This window comes from Heptranchias perlo, chromosome 18 (assembly GCF_035084215.1).
Source record: "Heptranchias perlo isolate sHepPer1 chromosome 18, sHepPer1.hap1, whole genome shotgun sequence".
Lineage (NCBI taxonomy): Eukaryota > Metazoa > Chordata > Chondrichthyes > Hexanchiformes > Hexanchidae > Heptranchias > Heptranchias perlo.
In genome coordinates, this window is record NC_090342.1 from 40,288,046 (window position 1) to 40,302,966 (window position 14,921).

The following is a 14,921-nucleotide window of genomic DNA, read 5'->3' on the forward strand; positions in this document are numbered from 1 at the left end:
CAATCAAAATGCTTTGGTTTTTTTTAAAACAGTCAATTTTTACCCGTATATCTGGGGTAATGTTCAAAATAAGGATTTAAACAAAATTTTAAGATACATTATGTCACATTAACATGATTGAAATTTATCGATTAATTCTCCTTTGTGTCTTCTAATACCGTCATTAAAGTTTTTACTCGACGGTCTCTGCCTTTTCCAAAAGCCTGGGCTTGGATGTGATATTTAATTTGATTTCTCTTTTTTTTGGCTAGAATACACAAGTTGAATTTTAAAAGCAAACAAAGCCTCTTTTAAGGAAACAATTAGGAAGGAAGGAAACTATGTGAGGGCAAGAGGGCCTCTGGTCTCTCAGCACATCTTGGGGGGTAGGGATAGAGAGTGGGGCAGGGATACAGTAAGTGGGGCGAGTGGATGGAAGGCTTGGCGACATCATCTGAAAACACATCAGGTTCTCCACGTACGCTGACGACACCCAGTTGTACCTCACCACCACCTCACTCAACCCCTCCACTGCCTCTGTATTGTCAAACTGCTTGTCTGACATCCAGTCCCAGATGAGCCAAAACTTGCTCCAAATAAACATTGGGAAGACTAAAGCTATCGCCTTCGGTCACTGCCACAAACTCCATTCCCTAGCCACTGATTCCATCCCCCTCCCTGGCCACTGTCTCAAGCTAAACCAGACTGTTCACAACCTGTGTCCTATTTGACCTTGAAATGAGCTTATGACCCCATATCCTCTCCATCACAAAGACCACCCAATTCCACCTCTGTGATATTGACTGTCTCCGCCCTTGCCTCAGCCCGTCACCTGCTGCTGAAATTCATGCTTTTGTTACCTCCATAAACTTGAGTTCATCCAAAACAAAATCCCATTCACCCATCACCCCTATGCTCACTGACCTACATTGGCTCCCGGTCCACCAACACCTCAATGTTAAAATTCTCATCCTTGTGCTCAAAGCCTCCGTAGCCTCGCCTTTCCCGAATTCTAAGCTCCTCCAGTCCTACAACCCTCCTCCAACTCTGGCCTCTTGTGCGCCCCCCCACTGCCTTTGCCCTACCACTGGCGACAGTGCCTTCAGTCATCTAGGCCATAAGCTCTGAAATTCTCTCCCTAAACCTATCTGCCTCTCTCCTCCTTGATTGAGTTTTTTTGATGCGGTAACAGAGAGGGTTGATGAGGGCAATACGGTTGACGTGTATATGGACTTTCAAAAGACGTTTGATAAATTGCCATATAATAGGCTTGTCAGCAAAACTGAAGCCCATGGGAGGGAGGGTCGAGGGCCAGAGAGGGGGAGGGGGTTGCCACAGAGAGGTGGAGAGGGACAGAATAGCTAAAGAAACATGAAGCTAGTTTAGAGCAGAATAGAAGCAGAGAATGTAAAATGATGTACACCGGAGGTGAAACTAGGGCATCATAAGAGGAAGGTAGAATTGCTAGATACCACAGTCAGCATGCTACTCAGGAAAAGCGGCTGTAAGCTTTTAAGAACAGCCATAACACAGGTAGCCTAACAATGATACTTTGAAAATAGATTTAGCCCAACCTTGCTAAATCTGTACTATAAACTTAAATGGAACCTAACCAATACTGAGACAACGGGGTACAGAACATTAAAATTGTGTTTAGATGCGGTTGATTGAAAGTTAGCATTAGTTTACTTTTATGGTGATCACCATCACCAAACCTTGTGATGGTGCTATTCATATTATCATAGATCTAGTCAAATGAAGTAATGTTAATAATGCATTTGTGTCTGACTTAGGCTTTAATGCCTCGAGTAAATAAATTAAATTGTACTTCATTCAATGTTGTATTGTGGGTCTGCTGTTGACAGATCAATAATCAATATCTTTCAGGCTGGGTTATGTAGTGAAGTGTCCAAAGAGTTTTGGGTATATATGAAACTGGTAAACAATAAATCTCATTTTCTGATATGTATAAATTGGGTACATGTTGGAATTTTCATACACAAAATATTCTCTACATATTGTGGCCACTGTGCGGAACTTTGCGTTCACATTTCCTAGAAGCAATAATCCCATTTTAAGGTGCCATATTAATTTGATGAGAGAAACTGTACCATCAATGCACTGAAGAAAGAATTTGTATTTATACAGTGTCTTTCATAAGCTTATGACATCACAAAGTGCTTTACAGCCAATGAAGTATTTTTGAAGTGCAGTCACTACTGTAATGTAGGCAAACACAGCAACCAATTTGCACACAGCAATGTCCCACAAACAGCAGTGAGATAAATGACCAGATAATGTTTTTAATTATGTTGGTTGAGAGACAAATGGTACCAGGATACTACTAGAATTCCTCTGCTGTTCTGCGAATAGCATGATGGGATCTTTTATGTCCACCTGATGGGGCAGATGGACCTCAGCTTAAAGTCTCACCCAAAAGATAGCACCTCCGATGGTGTAACTTTCCCTCCATATTGCACTGAAGCATCAGCCTAGATTATGTGGTCGAGTCTTCGGGGGCCCCACGACCTTCTGACTTAGAAGCGAGAATAGTACCATTGAGCGATGGCCGAATAGCAGGAACCAACTTTTAGCAGTGCAGGGACAGAGTGGTTTGCAGGTCAGTAAAGTATTGGATTGGAGGAGGGGGCTTGAACTGAGGGATGGGGGGCATGAGTAGCAGGGATCCTGTGTGTCTGGAATAGGTCAACACCCAGTGGCAGGTTGGGATGAGGCAGCTGCATTTTCAATTGCATGGGGAACTTCTACAGGGAATCCTACACCTCACAGATATAAATATCAGGTTCCTGCTGTGAGATGGAACAGACAAGTTTTTTGAAGCACTTTTGAAGTTTCAAGTTATTAATATTTTAAAAAGCACACAAGAAATTTGGTCTAAGAGATCAAAATGAAGTTGGCTGTGGGCAATTTGGTGCTACGAGCACACCACCGACTGCCTTGGAGATACAAATCTCAGAGAAACTGGGTGGGCTGAAAGATAAATATAATGTAATTATATGGAAAATTTAAGCTTCACCAGCTTAAACCTAATAACTACATGCGAAAGAAATAGCACATAACCTGCTTCTAAGCATAGGAAGTGCACTCTATGCATAAAACTTTTCTCCAAACTGTAAAGTTAGGAGATGTAGAAGAGGGGGAAAAAAAAGAAATGTTGGATATTCAAAAAAAAGTTAGAATAAAATGGAGGTAACGGTGGTCAAAAAAAGGCATGGGCATGTTAACATATCACATCAATAAGGAAATGAATGTGGAAATCAGAAGCATCAAGTCTGCCGAAACAAAAAAGTTACAAGAATAAGGCAGAGGGAAAGTTGCCACAATGTGTCAGAGACAGAGTTAATGCTCGATGGCATTGGTTGTGCAAAGAATGAGAGCTGACTTGCATAAATATTAGAGGCATCTAAAAATATCTGGGTAAAATTGCTACATCTGTGACCTACAAAAGTTAGACAGTTGCAGGCCAAGCAGAGAGGTATTCCATGCAAGAGCAGTTGTCAAAATATTACATTATAACTCAGTTTGTATACTTTGAATGGTTGTTCAGTACTCAGTGCTAGATGCAGCTCAAAATGTAGGTGGGCATAGTTAGAGAATGCTTTCAGCATTTAATCAATCCACATTTCAATATCTCCAACAAATTACTACCGTTGCATATAAATGTCCCATAAGTCTTAAAAATTACCATTTAAAAATAGTTATTCTGTCCCTACACAATAGATTCAGGGCAGAGGAAAATATTACCCAAGATAGAATGCAATTGTTTTCCAGCAAGAACAGGCTGTACTGCTCAAACCATAACAATACTAATGTCAAGCTTCAGCCCAGCATGCAAGATCATTATTTTTAAGGGCAAGTGCCAACATGAAGTAGGTTCAGAACAAATTGGAAACTAGTTCCCCATGAATATCATAAAACATCCCAAGCTTCACAGCATGGCAAGGTACATTTTGATGTTGTTATTTGTGCAAACCTTCGAGGACAATTATGATGGATGGATTAAATTGTGCATGTACTGCTGTGCAAGATATGTAATATTTCTTCCCTGAGGCAACTGCCACAATTTCATGTTTATTTGTTAAATAAAATGAACATCACAATGTTTCAAAGTTCAAATCACCCCTACAGGTTCTGCAAAAAACTATTAAGCAACACTACCTCTCCAGGGTTTATTGTCCATGGGCTTTAAAACAAACTTTTCAATGATCACCATCAAAAGAGTTATAATGCATACTGCACTGAACAATCAATTTTCTGTGCTGCAAACAGTTGACGTAAAGAAATACTGCAGAATAAAAGCTTTCAATGGCTGACAAATACATCCTCTGACTAACTAAGATTAAAATGTTGCTTTTTATTAACAGATAGCTCGTCTTCCAACTAGGTTACCATTCTCTTGGCATTTGATGCTTGGATGCAGAAAATTATGTTCCTATTGCTGAGCAACAGCTTCCAGCATCTATACTATCTCAAATGCACAGAACATGCTTGCTGACTGGGAAGCCATAATGGGGCTTATTTTCCCAGAATTAGCACCAGGAAATGCAAAGGGATGCAAAGGTCTTGAAGGGGGGGGGGCACAATGCCAGGGAGCTCCAAGATTCCCAAGGCTTGCCCCAATTGGCAGGGCATGGCCCACGCCTGCAATATGAGGCAGGAGGGTGTCCTTTAGTCTTCCCAACTTTTATCCCCCCGTGATTTGGCCAGTTGGTCGCCCAGATTATGGGCACTCCAAAAAACAGTCTTGCACATTCCACCTGGACACCCCTCAGATCAGTAACGTAAGACAGGTGTGAGAAGATAAGTGCCCCCTTATCCTTGCAGCCTCCTCCGCGACCTTCACAACAAATCTGATGATGTTTTGTTAACCTGCGTCTAATGATACAGTACTGAAATCTATACAATGCCTAAATAAACCGAAGTAACAGATTTCTGGGCAGAACAGGTAATTGAGGGTTCGAAATGTTTTTGTCAAAATATACAGTAACAGGGTGGGGATAAGAGGCGAATTGAACTAAACAAATATTGCCTAAAGATGAGCAGATAATGGCTTACACGTGGACTTACATTCATAAAGTGGGATGTCAAAAAATTGTTAACTTCAAAAGACGGTGTTAAACCAATACAAAATATTCATTACTTGAATAGTTCAACAAAAGGTGTAAAAACTGAAGTTAGTTACAAATGTAACCGTTCCTCCTTTTGCTAAAGATATGTTTTAGATAGTCATCCAATGGAAATACACTGCCCTCAAAAATATTCCAACAGTAAACTTGAGTAATTGTCATTGAAACACTCTCAGCTAGGTTTCCCTGCTATCCAGGATTCAGAGAGAAATTGAGCAAGTCCCATTTCCACAGATCAGACAAACTAACATGATATTAGAAGGTAACATGGTATAACATTTTTAATATAGATGGACAAATCAGGCCATATTAGCCGTTTTCAGGGCAATAGACAGACATCAATGAAGCAGATTAAGGTGGGGGGGGGGAAATGGGGAGAACTAAAAGAAACATGGTACTGATGCTTTTGAAAGCCATTATTACAGAAACTACATCAATGTACATTGGCTTTTGGAAGCTAGAGGTGGAATCAAGTACTTTACTCCCAATGTCCTATTACTTTACATCTTGGGATAACAACTTAATTCTCTTTAAGGTCAGGAAATCCTGAATGGATTGGAACAATGAATTACAGGATGTTAAATAAATGTCTGGAGGCACAAAGCTCCACATAATACACTAGCAAATGTAATTTTAAAAAGTCATATTATATGACTTGCCTCAGTGAGGATGTTTCTGCGTTTTGCTTTTTTGATAGCTCTGTTTTTCAACACATCTTCACTTGCAACTGAGAAGGTTCCTGCCTAGAAAGCAAAAGTACATCAGTGGTAAAAGATATGTCAACCAACAATTCACATCCTGTTTTTCATAGTAAAGTATCAAGTGTGGCTCAGTTGCATTCTCACCTTGGGAGTCAGAAGGTTGTGGGTTCCAGTAGACATAAAAGAGCCCCATGACTATTCAAACAAGAACAGGAAATTCACCCCGTGCCTTTGCCAACATGCCTTCCTCAACTAACAGCGCCAAAGCTGGGATTTCATTTCATTTACCATCCTACTTGGCTGCCGCATTTGTGCGCAACAGTGACTGCACTTCAAAAGCAATTCCTCGAGATGGTTGGAGGGTACGATACGGTGCTATATAAATACAAGTTCTTCCTTCAGTTTTTACATAACAGCATATCACACTGAAGAGAGATCTGCCAGCATTGGAAAATTGCAGTTTATAGCTATCTAGAAGTGAGTTTCTAACCAGATTAAACAAACCCCAAATGTTTATAATTCATTTGAGGGTGTTACTACTTTGGTAGTGAGTGGCATAATGTAGTTACAGCAGAACTTTTTCAAAAAAACAATACAACTTGAGATATTAAATTTAAATTTAACACCCAATCTTGATGGGATTGCAATTTTTGACAGAGGGGAGAAAAATGGAGGAGAAAAGGGATGATTACTTGGATTTGAAATTAATCCATTTTTTCAGATCAGTAACCTCAAGAACTTATTGGAGTCTGAACATTTTGGTCCACTGAGTAGAGCGTGAGTTACCAACTTACAGGGCTGAAATAGCTTGTCAAGCTACAATAAAAAGGATAACTGAGTTTCACCTCTAGCTCAACAAGTTTAACCAGTCAGTAACTGAACCCCACAAACCAGGAACTTGCCACATTTAATTCACAATCTGTACTGAATAAGTTTATCATAGATCAGAAAGTGATATGGGTGCTGAAAATGGGCTTAGCACCCTCTTGGCGAAGGGGAAGTTGGCTAGAGTTCCTGCTCACTATCCAACAACTCTTGCTGGAAATGCATGTGTGGAGATGTCAAGTGTGGCTCAGTCGTAGCACTGGCTATTCTGAGTCAGAAGGTTGTGGGTTCAAATCCCACTCCAGAGACTTGAGCACAACATCTAGGTTGACACTCCAGTGCAGTACTGAGGGAGTGCTGCATTGTCAGAGGTGCGTCTTTTGGATGAGACGTTAAACCGAGGCCCCATCTGACCCTCAGGTGGACATAAAAGATCCCATGGCATTATTTTGAAGATGAAGAGCTGGGGAGTTCTCCCCGGCATACTGGTCAAAGTTAATCCCTCAACCAACACAAAGAAAATAGATGATCTGGTCATTCTCACATTGCTGTTTGTAGAACTTTGCTGTGCACAAATTAGCTACCGTGTTTCCTACATTACAACAGTGACCACACTTCAAAAAGGACTTAATTGGCTGTAAAGCGCTTTGGGATACCCTGAGATCATGAAAGGAGGTATATAAATGGAAGTTGTTATCTAATCTTATGTTGGACAAGGACAAAATCAAAAGTTGCTGTCCCCGTGATCAAACAGCCTCTGACACTCAAGGTTCACACATGAAGAATTGTTAGCCTGAGAGCAACCAGCCTGAAGAACCGCACACCGGCAAATAGTCAATGATCTCAAGAGGAGAAAGCTAGTGAGAAGAGAGAATAAAAAAAGGTAGTGGTGGGCCACAAGAGGTCAGTATGACAGACTTTCCAAGTTAACCAGCTGTTAAAGTGCAACTTTTGTTACTATGTTACTATAATTAATACCTGGTTAACACATAGTTGAAAAGGTCATGTTCTGAAATGCCTCTACAACAAACAAATCGATGTGACCATCTATTACAATCTTCTAAGAAGTTAATTTAAAAAAAAATAATTACCAGCTAACATGATCAAACCCTTTAACATTATTGAAACATGGACCCTTCCCTCTTTGGTGAAAGTGCTGTATGACTTTAAACTTTAAAAAAACATGCAAGCTTATGTAAAATACCCTCAACTGTCATGGTCTCACCAATCAATGTATTACTTATAGCTGACATGCTCCTAGCTCTCAACTTGTGCTGCTCTCAAGTCAGGTCCTGGGAGGCACATTGCAATGACATGATTGGTCTCCTGCCCTTTCAGGATGATGTTGGTCTCTGCTCAGAACTTGAAATCTTCACCTCCACCTCAACATTCTTCATAAAAATCAAGGAAACTTTACTAGAATCAAACCAATTTTCATCTTCCTATCCCCAAATTAGATGAAGTAGCATGACCCAGTTGTAAGCTTATTATGTTGCACTGGTAAGCATTGCCTAGGTAAGCGGCAATGTGCTCAGCTTACCTATACGCAAACAACCTATGCTACAAGGACAGCTTTTTTAAGCTTTAATGTTTGCTCATAGTCAAATCACAGTATTAACTATCCAATTAAGGTATACAGTCCAGGTCGTGGCACATCTGATTTATATTTCAGATTAACAAGTCATGACAACTGTAGAAAAATGTGGGAAGAGCAACAATAGTAGACGTTCCTCAAGGTCACAGAACTTTAATTGACTTTATTCCATTATACACGTAATCTGCTGCTCAAGCAGTGCCATTTCTGTGATGCCCCCTCCACAACACACACCAAATAACAAACAGCAACATTTCATTTAATTTGTGGTATGCTTGTCCAAATCCACTCAATTCCTTGTGCATTATTTTTAAAATCTCTCACTATACTGTGCACTACATCCTCAATGAAATTGCTGCAGCACTATTTTAAAAATCTCTTCACAAGTTTTCTTGAAGCCAGACTGTGTCCCTCACAAATATGGTCCTGTGTTACTATTCAGATTTCAAGAGTTATTGCAGCACACAATTAAATAGGTCTTTGACTGCTCTACCCCAACAGCTGGGGAAGAAAAAGATTCATACGACACATACCTGAGCAAAAGATGGATTTGTTGCAGCATTGGAGTGCAGAGTATGAAGAATGTATTGTTTAGTATTCTTCGCAGGATTAAAAAGTCCCAGTGCACTTCTTTCTACAACTCTACATATGTCTACCATTCATCACAGATTATTTTTCTATGATAGCAAGTGGAAATAGCAGCATTCTGACAGTTAATGTTTTCCCTAAATCAATCAAATTGGATAGACATACAATCTGCAATCAGTAGATACAAAACCATCTTAAACTTTTTCCGAACTTTGCTTCACCTCCTTATCAGTTGTCAATGCAGTACCATCAAATTTGGCAGATACTCATATTCACTTTATCCTCTCCTTCCCACCCCCTTGTCATTTAACGTGTTATGGTATGCGGAGAACTGCTGCTTATCCCCCCACACCCCAAAAGAACTTTACACTTTAATACGGCAAGTTGACAACATTCATCACTAATAGAAACAGTATGCACACCTCTTCAGATTCTTCTTCCTGATCCCAATTTCGGTCAGTCAGCTCCTTGTCCGCAGTTCTCTTCGCCATTATGTTGTTACTGAAACAAAATAGGAAAGATTATTCTTTTGCTATAACTAGATGACTGGCCTAAAATCAAACTATAAACAAAATATCATGAAGTTATTCATTGTACTTTAAGGGCAAAAATTGAGAAAAGCCCAAAACTCTGTCAATTAAAACATAATTCCTATCAACTGTAATGTTGTTAGAGGTTAACTTCAATTTAATGTCAGAAGGTTGTAGGTTTAGATCGCATTCCAGGATTTGAGAATATAATCTACTAACCCTTGAGTGGAGTACTGAGGAAGTGCTGCATTGATACAGGTGGGGTCTTTTAGATGAGATGTCAAGTTGATGCCCCGTCTTTCCTCTCAGGTGAGTGTAAAAGATCTGCTGGCAGTATTCGAACAGGGGAGTTTTCCTGGTGTCCTGGCCAATATTTATTCCTCAAGCAACATCACCAAGACAGATCATCTCATTTTCTGTTTGTGCAACCTTGCTGTATGCAAATTGGCTGCTATGTTCGCCTACAAAATAACAGGACAACACGTCAAAAATGAACTCATTGGCTGTAAACAGCTTTGGGGCGTCCTAAGGCAGAAGAGACGGGTTTTAACAAGATTTTTATAAAGGTGGAAAGAGAGCAAGAGGTGAAGTGATCTAGGGAGAGATGGAGGGATTTATAGACAATGACAAAGATTTAAAATTTGATAAGTTGTGTGACAGAGAGCCATTGAAGATAGCAGTGATGGAAGAATGAGCATAAATGCGGGACAGGACAACAGCAGCGGAGCGAAGGGCAAATTGGAGTTTGCGGAGGGCAAATTGGAGTTTGCGGAGGGCAAATTGGAGTTTGCGGAGGGCAAATTGGAGTTTGCGGAGGGCAAAGGAGGGGTGGCTAGAGGTGGGTGTTCAGTAGTTGAGTTGGGGGAAGGGGGAAATAAAACTGCAACACATCTCTGCACTAAAGCGTTATACAACCTATAAATTACTTTTGAATTGCAGTCATGGTTATGTAAGCAAACACAGCAGCCAATTTGCAAGTAGTAAGGTCTCACACAAGACTAAAAGAACGACCAGATAATCTGTTTGTGATGGTGTTGGTTGAGGGAGGAATGTTGACCAAGATATTGGGAGAACACACTGCTCTTCTAATAGTACCAAGGGATCTTTTACATTCGTCCGAGCAGGCAAATAGGACCAAGTTCGATAGAACATCTGAAAGAAAGCATTTCCAACAAAGCAATACTCCTTCCGTATTAGTGAAATGCTAGCCTACATTTTAAACTCAAATTCATAGTGGGGCTTTAAATTAAAGCCTTTGGACTGTGAATTGAGAGTGCTATCAACTGAGCAAAGTTGTATGATAGAGGAAGTAACAGTTAAACAGAATTAGACTTTGCCATAGTTAAATCTCCTGCTCACACATTAATAATGACGATCACTTGAACGAGGTATTTAAGCATTTGTGACACCATCCCCCAACAGGAAGTCAACACTTTCAGTAAGGGGAGGAAATTGGCCAAAGAAAAAAACAGAAGAGATTGCCCAAACACATTTCACACAAGTCCCTTGCACAAATGGAGATTTTCATCCCCTCAATCTTGCTGTATTTTAACTCTTGTCCTGAATAGAAAATAGCAGTGTTTAAACCATTGTGCCAACCAGTTCCCTCATAAAAGGTTATTTACTGGGGAATCATAAAGTACCATCTGTATTCCACAAGCTAATGTGAACCAATAAAGAGAAATTACTTAGCATATGAACTCCTTATTTGAAGCAGAGCCCACTACATTTCATACAGGAAGGTTTAAAGCTAACACAAGTCATCGTAAGAAAATGAACTAAGAATGTGGAGGACCCAATCTAAAGGACAAAGGAAGAAGGAATATTACTTACCTTGGTAATTCCCCTTATCCAAGATGGGCCCTTCAGACATAAGTTATTTTCTTCTGATGCACAGACACAAGTATTAATTTAATTTCTGAAAATCAAGTTTAAAAGAACTCCCATCTCTTAGTAGATAATCTTTGTTTTGGTAGATTACCTCCTCTCAAATGGGGCCCCAATCCCATTGGTTTGGTTCTCATTTTACACCCAGAGCCTCTCCAACAGAATGCATTACCGGAGCTGCCTAAATGCTTCTCATTTATATGGCAGTTGGTACTTTGGACTAGCTTGGAGGGTGATCAGAAGGTAACCAAGCAGGAAAGGTTAATATCAGTTGAACCTGGGTTCAGGTAACAATTATAAAACCACTCAAGCTTTGCTCTTGTAGTTTATGACATCACCCATGCACTTGAGAGATTGTTGCCTCATAATCACTTGACATCCATTAATCGCTGCATACCCACACACATTTTCCTACAATAATTCAAAAGATATAATACATCTATATTTAACACACCTCTGTACATTTAGTTTAGAAACCATAAGTTACTACACTAAGTAAAGAACAGTACTGGCTAAGTATGCTCCAAGGCAATAACTTATCAGAGAATCAGAGATTGTTGATGAACCACACAAGCTTTACTTACATAGCTTAACCCTATCTGGTACTTTCAATTAGTTACTGTCTTGCAATACAATCTGAGCTGTCTTGTCCTGGCTATTACACGTGGTTTAGTTACCATGCATGTCAATCCAACTGGCATAAGTTTATTCCATCTTAAATACTAGCCCTACGTTGCATCACAAACTTCAACTTCTATTAGAGAAAAGTTTACGGAGCATTTAATTTTAAACGCGTGAACAAATACTATATATTATATTCTTCAAAATGCAATATAAAGCACTCGACTTGCTTTAAATATTTGCAACATAGGGCAGTAACTCAAGTCACGAGGCCCCAATGCTCTTTTCTGCACAATAGAAGCATCCCTCCAACTGATTGTCTAGCAGAGGCACTGTAAACACATAAGTGAGTTCACATTAAAATGCGAATTTTAAAAAGGGGAAAACCGATTAGAGCGATATTGCTTATGTTACTCAGTAGTTGGACAATTAAAAAACAAACTACAATCAGCCGCAAAACACGCCTTTCCTGCTCATGCATTAATTTGTCAGGGCACCAAATATAGTCTGAATAAAAACTATATAAATGTAAGCATTGTACATATGAGCCGCAAGAACGTACCAGCAAGCTACTCAACCACTAACTCCATCTTTTCCTTACTGAATATCTCACACTTCCAACAGGGGTCACTGGACAGCGACAAGGAGTGAAAGCCATGGCCAATCCTAAACCCGATTCGCTGAGGCCGTTCCTAATTGCCCGTACGTAATATGACATCCCAGCCGAGATAAACGAATTCAGCACAGATCAGAGATCAAACCTGCAAACTTCCTGGTCTGTATGATTCAACTAATCGATAAACTCACGGGCATCAGGAAGATCTTTATTTTAAAGAATACATCATCATGGAGCACTCCTTAGAAACTCTTGGGGTCTACTGTAAACTCACCGACATACACACCTGAGCATGTAGAACCACCCCCCCCACCAAAAAAAACTGCTTCATTGATCATCAAGATCAGCATATTTGCCCCTCCTCCACCACTGATAACCTGGTTAGTTCACGATAGCATACCTTCGGGGAGGATATCACTTCCTTCACAGGCTGGAGGAATTTAAACTTAGACAACGTCTTTTAAAACAAAAGATTGTGCTGCCAAGAAGGATTTTCGGCTCAATGCATTTCAACAATGGTGGCTTTTCTTCATCGTAGTAACGTCTCCCGAGAAACCGTCTATCCCACCGGGGCAGCACGCGTGTGGGCAAAGAGGACCGCAACCTAACCTACCGCCGGCAGCTGGCTTTGATTGACAAGCGAATTAACCATTCACAAGCCGAGTCGGTGCAAGTGACGACCATAATGGAGGCGGGACCAGGACCATCAAGTTAGGTTGACTTGTTCTTGCCACAAAATGAATGCGTTTTTTTAAAAAAAACCTGTTATTAATTTCATTAAGCGCGCTGTTTTTACACCGTTCACTATCTCACTCGGTTTTACATCCCTGGCAGCTGTCAAGAGAAAAGAAAAGGCTCAAGCGGAGTGGGGTGAGGGGGATAGATCTTGGTTCGAGGGCAGAACGCGCGGTCAGTTCTTCCGAGTCAAGGCCTACGAGTTTTTAAATGAAATGCCTTTCACCGTTTTATTTTAAAATATCACCCCCCCCCCTCCCCGGCGCGATCTGTATTATTTCAAAAAAGGCAGTTGTGAAATATAAACGTGCTCTGTCCGTAAACATCATATTTCAACCAACATCACCGCACATTTCAGGCTTTTGTTTTGGAGCGGCGCAAACCAACGGTTATCATTTGAATCTGGGAATTCTTCCTGCGAGGACAGAATAAGATAGGAAAGCTTTGCTCACCTGTGATAGGTGATTCTGTGTTTATCGATAAGTTGGTCGCTTTGCCCGGGTAAGGTCTTTAAAAATAATAATTTTTATTTTCCTATATTTTTAAAATAAATATTGTAGACTATTGGTCCGCGCTCCTTCCGTGAATCCCCCTCGCGCGACTTTAGTTATCGTGCAATTCCGCCATTTTGTATTGGAGGGCGGGCCGGGCCGCGCGCATGCTCCCTCTGAGGTTAGTGGGTTGCCTTGCAGCGCCTTCTGTAATGTGTAGTGCAGTGCAAGTCCTACCAGGGCTAAAGCCAAGTGCAATGTTCTAGTAACTGTGTTGTCACCAGCATCTCAGTAAAGCATAATGGTGAGCAAGTGAAATTTTAAACTGTGCAAACCACCACACTATCAATTTGAAGAGAGCGTTTTGAACTACACAGCAGTGGGGAGAAGTATCATTGGACTGTCACATCAAACCAAAAACAAGAAGCAGGAGAAACCTCCACAGAAATTCATCCCCATTAATTTCATTTTCGTAGAGATGCTTTAAGTACGAAGTTTAAGGACAGATGTATAATCAATCTATTATATGTTAAAACTTCTAATAGTGCTTTGCTGTGCTGTAGGTAGCAACGTGAACGTCATGTAACAAACAAAAGCAAAATACTGTGGATGCTGGAAATCTGAAATAAAAACAGAAAATGCAGGAAATACTCAGCAAGTCAGGCAGCATCTGTGGAGAAAGAAACAGAGTTTCAGGTTGATGACCCTTCATCAGAACTTCTTTGAAAACAAGGATGAGAATTTTAAAATCAAGACTTTGCCAGACCAGGAGCCAATGTGAGCACTGGGATGATGGGTGAACTGGACTTGAGAGTTAGGGTACAGGCAGCAGAGTTTTGGATCAGCTTAAGTTTATGGGGGGTGCAAGTTGGGAGACTGGCCAGGAGAGTGTTGGACTAGTTGAGTCTAGAGGTAACAAAGGCACGGATGAGGGTTTCAGCAGCAGTTGAGCTGAGGTAGGGATGGTAACGGGCATCATTCTGGTCATTTGAACCATTCAGCAGCAGTTCTAGGGAAACCTCCCACTGATGATCACTCCCTATCCAAATGACCAATTTTGTTAACTGTGCCCCTCCCAACCCCCACCACGAACATAATTTTACAAATCTAGACCAGGCCTTTCCATACCTTTCTTCGCCTCCCCTCCTCCTCAGCACACTTTGGTCATTTGGATACAAGTCAACAGACCAGTCTTTCCCCTACACCA

General features: G+C 40.6%; 1 protein-coding gene across 5 annotated transcripts in view; it reads right to left on the reverse strand.

Moving 5' to 3' along the window:
* Nucleotides 1-13,870, reverse strand: part of nup50 (nucleoporin 50) — a 44,563-nt gene extending 30,693 nt beyond the window's left edge. Inside the window, exons 1-4 of one of the 5 annotated variants that reach the window (XM_067999764.1) lie at nt 13,676-13,870; nt 9,584-9,825; nt 9,257-9,335; nt 5,786-5,869 (exon numbers count right to left, since the gene is read on the reverse strand). In XM_067999764.1, coding sequence (XP_067855865.1) covers nt 5,786-5,869; nt 9,257-9,325 — 153 coding nt within the window. In that variant the 5' untranslated portion in view covers nt 9,326-9,335; nt 9,584-9,825; nt 13,676-13,870. Of the gene's footprint in view, nt 1-5,785; nt 5,870-9,256; nt 9,336-9,583; nt 9,826-11,197; nt 11,350-12,888; nt 13,085-13,675 lie in introns of those variants that run through there. The other 4 variants (XM_067999765.1, XM_067999766.1, XM_067999767.1 and 1 more) reach the window with 4 other exon arrangements.
* Nucleotides 13,871-14,921: the final 1,051 nt, after the last annotated feature.